The sequence below is a fragment of the Barbatula barbatula genome (genome assembly GCF_947034865.1).
Source record: "Barbatula barbatula genome assembly, chromosome: 22".
Taxonomy (NCBI): domain Eukaryota; kingdom Metazoa; phylum Chordata; class Actinopteri; order Cypriniformes; family Nemacheilidae; genus Barbatula; species Barbatula barbatula.
The window spans coordinates 1,530,750-1,537,117 of NC_136785.1; the positions used below are offsets into that span (position 1 = coordinate 1,530,750).

The following is a 6,368-nucleotide window of genomic DNA, read 5'->3' on the forward strand; positions in this document are numbered from 1 at the left end:
AGTTATGTCACTACGTTAAAAAAGACCAAGCGGCAGGAAAACCTGCAATGAACAAACATAAACTGACACCTTGTCCACTAACACGGTGGACAAATATTAGATAAACTGTGATGAAATAAAGTAAAGTAGCCTATAAATCAATTAATGGATATAATTAAAAACACTGCTAAATATACGTAGGCACGCATTCTCATCTCATTTTGAATTAACTTTTGCAAAAACAATATTTATTTCTTTTATATCGATATTAAAGCGCACAACCTCGCCTATCAGAAGTGTATCCGGGTCTCGCGCTGACCTTTCGTATATGAGCCGCTCGCTCGACCTCCATTTCCTTCACTCAGCTCCTCGCGCTCCAGCCGATCGCTGCAGGAGAACAGAAGCTTAAGCTCCCGCACTTTAAACTGTCGTCAATCATGCTGTCTGTTCGCGTCGCGGCGGCTCTGGCCCGCACACTGCCCCGACGGGCCGGATTCGTAAGTCTTATTTTGCTGTGTTTTCTGGGGTCCGCAGAACCGAGCCGGTGAATGTCAGCGCTGTTAATGGCGTGAGGCTGAGCGCGCCGCCATCTTGCATTATCAAGGGCCTGCGTATGTGTCGCGCCTTACTGCGTTTCACTCTGCTTCGTTTTACTTCTGTTTACTGCGTCGCAGAACGTTACTCGTGTGTCGCTTTACATCAGATTTATTAAATGTTAAAGCACGTAAATGGTTGCAATTGCACGTTTTGGGGAGGTGTCGTTGATTGAATGACATTCCCTATTGAAGGTCAGGAAATACAGCTCGGGTTTGTGACATGTCAGTTGTTTTGTAGTTCGTACAAATACAGTTGTTGTAAAGGAGTACTTGATGCGTAAAGTTTTTAATGCATTAAATCATTCTCTTTTTTTAGCTGTTTTATGATGTACGTTACGTTTAACGTTAGGAGGCAGTGTTGCCGGTGATATGATTCGTTGACTTCATTCTCACTTGAGACTTTTATTTGATTTGCGTCAGAATTAAACGCAGAACACCCGACTTTAACGTCTGAGAAATTCTTATTTTATAAACATAAAGGGTTTAGCTGCAGTAGCATGTCTGCTGCCAGCTCATGAAGGTCAAGTGTTCATATGAAACCATTTTATGTTTTCTCATTTTAAAGTGAATTGTCGTTCTTAACCAGGCTAATAAACCAAATGTCTCTGAATGCAGGTTTCCAAAAATGTTGCGGCTGCTGCATGCGTCGGCGCAAAGAACCTGCACACCGCAAAACCGTGGCTGCAGAAGACAGGTGTGTGGATCTTGCTGTCTGTCATATTAACTTTCAGATTCGATAAGCGTCTTATTTCCATGTTTGTTGTACTTCGGCGCTGCATTTGTCTCATTCAAGTGTTTTTTGTTCAGGCACAGCTGAGGTTTCCAGCATTCTGGAGGAGAAGATTCTTGGAGCTGAAACTCGTGCAGATCTTGAGGAGACCGGTCGCGTGCTGTCCATTGGTGACGGTATCGCTCGTGTGTACGGGCTGAGGAATGTGCAGGCTGAGGAGATGGTGGAGTTCTCGTCTGGTCTGAAGGTGAGTGTGATGGGGTCTGCTTTGACATTGACTGTTTTTGCTTTGGTTTATGTTCGATGTGCGCTACGGGATTCAATGATACAAGCTTCTTTTAAATGCACATTTTATAGCCTTTAATTAGAAAAATACAAAAGATCTAATATCATCAAAACATCTGCTACTAATGTTGATGTTATTCTTTCAATTAAAAAGCTAATCTTGGTTCCTAAGGGATTGTCCATCTCTAAATGTGTACTTCTCAATAAGTGAAATGTTTGTGATGTAAACAAAGTTTCTCAGCTGTCATTTAAGAAATCTCTTTCTCCTACTGCAGGGCATGTCTTTGAACTTGGAGCCCGATAATGTTGGTGTTGTGGTGTTTGGTAACGACAAACTGATCAAGGAGGGTGACATCGTCAAGAGAACAGGAGCTATTGTGGATGTCCCAGTCGGAGAGGAGCTACTAGGACGTGTTGTGGATGCTCTGGGAAACCCCATTGATGGCAAGGTCTGACCGCAAATCAATGTTTTGAAGTTGAAGTGTTTTCAATAACTCTTTGTTAGTCTCATCGATTAACCAATCACTTTTCTCTAACACCAGGGCCCCTTGGGTTGCAAGCTGCGCAGACGTGTGGGTCTGAAGGCCCCTGGCATCATCCCCCGTATCTCTGTGAGGGAGCCCATGCAGACTGGCATCAAGGCTGTGGACAGTCTGGTGCCTATTGGTCGTGGACAGCGAGAGCTGATCATTGGTGACAGACAGACTGGGTAAGTCCAGATAAGAGTGCAGAATTGTACAAATACATGACAAATGATATCCTCGTGCTTTAGATGCGCTGTTCATCTAAGGAATGGCAGAGGTAAGAAGTTGCAAAGCTTTGTGCAGAGCAAATTTTAGCAGTGTTTACCTTTTTTAAAAAGATACATTTTATTGCAAATTTGCTACAACTTATTACTGAAGTAGTATTTTTATCTGTCATCCATCTTGATGTTTGAAGTGATTTGTGATCGGGTTGGGTGATGTCTTCCAAATTGGCATCGGACTATGGCTACAGTGAAACAAGGTGATGGACGATGACATTGCCCTGCGGCATTAAAAAGCGAAGAGCAACTAGGCACGAGCTGCTTAGAGACTCAGCTTCTTGATATAGCTTGATATGTCTTTGTATAACGTGTGTCTACACAGCTCACGTTGTATAGTTATAAAGTCAGGTGGTTCTGCACAAACTGTGCGTTCCTCTGTTTTAAAGTCAGGCCAGTCTGATCTGTACAGTGCAAGCTTATATGCACCTTGGCCTTGTTCCTATTTGTTTACAACGCGATTTCGAGCCTGCAATGAGTGTCACGTGACAAAAATGAAACATTTGTTGGAATCACGATGCCAGCTCAACATAGTCATGTCTGTCAGCCATCAGTGACATCAGCCCACACCAATTTGTGCTTGTACTGTAAACGTGTAATATAAATTGTCTCTCAGCAAAACCGCCATTGCCATCGACACCATCATCAACCAGAAACGCTTCAATGAGGGCACAGATGAGAAAAAGAAACTGTACTGCATCTACGTGGCCATCGGCCAAAAGAGATCCACTGTGGCCCAGCTGGTGAAGAGGCTTACAGATTCTGACGCCATGAAATACACCATTGTGGTGTCTGCTACCGCATCTGATGCCGCTCCCCTGCAGTACCTGGCTCCTTACTCCGGCTGCTCCATGGGCGAGTACTTCAGAGACAACGGCAAACATGCCCTCATCATCTACGACGATCTGTCCAAACAGGTGAGAGCTTTTAAGTAGTGTTGTACCTTATTTACCTTTTAGAATAATGTTAGTCAATAAAAAAAAAGCATCTTGCTGTATTGTAACAGTTCTCATGCCATTGACAGGTATTGTGGCTAAACCAAAAAGAAATGCATAGTGTTGAAGTAATCTTTTCTTTCTGCAGGCTGTTGCCTACCGCCAGATGTCACTGCTTCTGCGTCGTCCCCCTGGTCGTGAGGCCTACCCCGGTGATGTCTTCTACCTGCACTCCCGTCTGCTGGAGAGAGCAGCAAAGATGAACGACAACTTTGGTGGTGGATCCCTAACTGCCCTGCCCGTCATCGAGACTCAGGCCGGAGACGTGTCTGCTTACATTCCCACTAATGTCATCTCCATCACTGACGGACAGGTGAACAGCTTGGATTTTTAGATGTATTGAGCGTTAACAAAAAAAACTTCAATGATGTACTTTTTTGCTCGTGCAGATTTTCTTGGAGACTGAGTTGTTTTACAAGGGTATCCGTCCTGCCATTAACGTGGGTCTGTCTGTGTCCCGTGTCGGTTCTGCTGCTCAGACCAAGGCCATGAAGCAGGTTTGTGCATTTGGTAGTGGTTCTTTTACATTCAGTCTTTCAATCTAATTTACTTTGCATGAATCTGGATTTTGTATTTGTTTAAATAATTGGCCTGTCAAGATCTTAGCAGGTTTGAAATTGAATGGCTACAAAGTACAAGTTTATGTGGCAGTTTAGTTCATCGCTTGGCTTGCTTTCTGTTCTCCAGGTGGCTGGTACCATGAAGCTGGAGCTGGCCCAATATCGTGAGGTGGCTGCCTTCGCTCAGTTCGGTTCTGATCTGGACGCCACTACCCAGCAGCTGCTGAACAGAGGCGTGCGACTCACAGAGCTGCTGAAGCAGGGACAGTACTGTAAGTTTGCTGATGCCCCCTGCTGTTTGGAGGACATCCTTTTCTCTGTATATTCCTGTATTAAGAGTGTTTCCTTGTTTAGTACCCATGGCCATTGAGGAACAGGTAGCAGTCATTTACGCGGGTGTAAGGGGACATCTGGACAAGATGGAGCCTAGCAAGATCACCAGATTCGAGAAAGCCTTCCTTCAACACGTCATCAGCCAACACCAGGATCTGCTGACATCCATCAGGTTAACATCTTTTGACAAGTTATTTATGTATTCCATGTTGGTTGTTGAATTGATGATTCTTACTGATATGGTCAACTTGGTGTCACTGTGGTTTTTAGTTGATTTGTCATCTCAAACTTAAATTCTTAATTTTGCAATAACAATTTTAACTCTGTGGTTGTTTTTCTTCTAGGACTGATGGTAATATCTCAGCGGCCTCTGATGTTAAACTCAAGGGGATTGTGCTTAACTTCCTGTCAAGCTTCGAGTAATCTGTTTCCCGTATTGCTAATGTTTTGTCAATGTTTGCATAGTGCTCCAGCTTAAATTTATACAAACCCCATTAAGAGAAAATTCAAGTGGCACTTGATCCTCGATGTACAGAAATCTCCTAACAGAGAATAAAGTGTTCCCTACTCCAACTGTGTGTCTGTTTTTATAACATTGGTCGCAAACATATTAGGTTTTAGTAATGAAGTGTGGTAGGCACCTTCAATAGCTTTTTAAAGCAAATGTTACTGATAACACAATAACTTAACTTGGTTTGTGACTGGTATCAATTAGTCTGTTTGCATATTGCATGATAAAATGTGTTTTTAAAACTGTTTTATTAAAATAAATGTTAAATTTTGTTCCCGAAATCCACCCTTCTGCTGGGACCAGTTTAATCCTGACTTTTTGGCTAAAAGGGATGGTTCACTCTAAAATGAAAATTCTGACATGAATTACTCGCCCGCAAGTTGTTCCAAACCTGTAGAAATTACTTTGTTCTGTTGCACACGCAAAGATTTTCAGTTGTCGGATATTATTCAGAAAAAACTGTGTATATATTGTAATTCTGTTAAACACAAAATTAGCTGTTTTGGGAAAGCAAACAGTTCTGGGGAACATTGACTATTTACATTTTTCCAACCGTGGTAGTCGTTGTCCCAGATCTGAACTGTTGACATTCCTCCAAACATCTTTGTGTTCAGCAGAACAAGATAAAGTATATGGAACAACCGAAGGGTAAAGATATATTTGGGTAAACCGTCCCTTTAGACACATCGCAATCACACTTGAACGTTTTGAACACTGAAGATTTTTTCCGAATCAAAACCTAGACTAGGATTTGCTATTCAATCATAGTTCACAATCCCTTTTTGCTTTTGAACAACCTGTTTATTTTATTTGATCCAACCCTTAAGACGATATCCAATCAGATTGCTTTTGAACAACTGGCCACTGATGACAATGGCAAATTTAGTCCTATTATACACAGTCACAGAGATATTGAACTGAAATTGGAACTTTGTAAATGTGTAGTTTATATGAAAAAACCTGTGACATGCTATAGTTAAAAATGTGTCGTACTAGAGAATAATACATTGCGTATACGCAAGTGAAAATTATGATTAAAAGTCGTCATTTAATGAATGTTTAGATTTGAGGGCATCTCGGTTACCTCCTTGAGTTCTTTAGGTCTATTTAAAAAAAAAGCCAGTTCAGAGTGAGTGTAAAGATGCTTTATGATGCCAAAATGTTCATTTCTAAATAAACTGCTTATCCCTAGGTTGTGTGTGTCCAAGTCTTTACCACCAGGTGGAGACTTCAGCTTTCAGACTCAAGCTGGAGATCAAACGGATCTACGCCGCAGTTTCTCAAATGTGCTCCAGATTTGACACTGGACATCATGGACCGGTTTCCGCGATGCCCTCATCATGGAAAAACAATTACACGTGAGGTATAAGAAAATATGACGCACACTTCTTAAAATAACTGGTTCATTGGCAATGATTAACAGAAAACTGTGTACTGGGCTTTAAAATACAAACCACTAACTTTTCTCTTATTTGAAACTATAGAGCTGGTTTGGTTCACTACCTGATGTGTAATGCGTACAAATCTGGATCCTCAAGCAAAACCAGCTTAGAACTGACCTGAGGAACACAGAAAAC

The 6,368-nt window shown here is 41.9% G+C and overlaps 1 protein-coding gene across 1 annotated transcript; it reads left to right on the forward strand.

Moving 5' to 3' along the window:
- The first annotated feature begins 64 nt into the window (after positions 1-64).
- Positions 65-5,981, forward strand: atp5fa1 (ATP synthase F1 subunit alpha). The gene is made up of 11 exons (XM_079486388.1): positions 65-476; positions 1,191-1,269; positions 1,383-1,552; positions 1,866-2,039; positions 2,133-2,299; positions 3,009-3,309; positions 3,476-3,700; positions 3,777-3,884; positions 4,075-4,219; positions 4,302-4,452; positions 4,625-5,981. Exons 1-11 carry the CDS (start codon positions 417-419, stop codon positions 4,701-4,703), a joined length of 1,659 nt encoding a protein of 552 aa, XP_079342514.1. The 5' UTR covers positions 65-416; the 3' UTR covers positions 4,704-5,981.
- Positions 5,982-6,368: the final 387 nt, after the last annotated feature.

Excerpts from the sequence above, each read along its gene's own strand:
- atp5fa1 (XM_079486388.1), top strand. The coding sequence starts at position 417 with ATGCTGTCTGTTCGCGTCGCGGCGGCTCTGGCCCGCACACTGCCCCGA. Across the intron at positions 3,310-3,475 it reads ACGACGATCTGTCCAAACAG|GCTGTTGCCTACCGCCAGAT; the intron begins GTGAGAGCTTTT and ends TTCTTTCTGCAG. Across the intron at positions 4,453-4,624 it reads GATCTGCTGACATCCATCAG|GACTGATGGTAATATCTCAG; the intron begins GTTAACATCTTT and ends TTTTTCTTCTAG.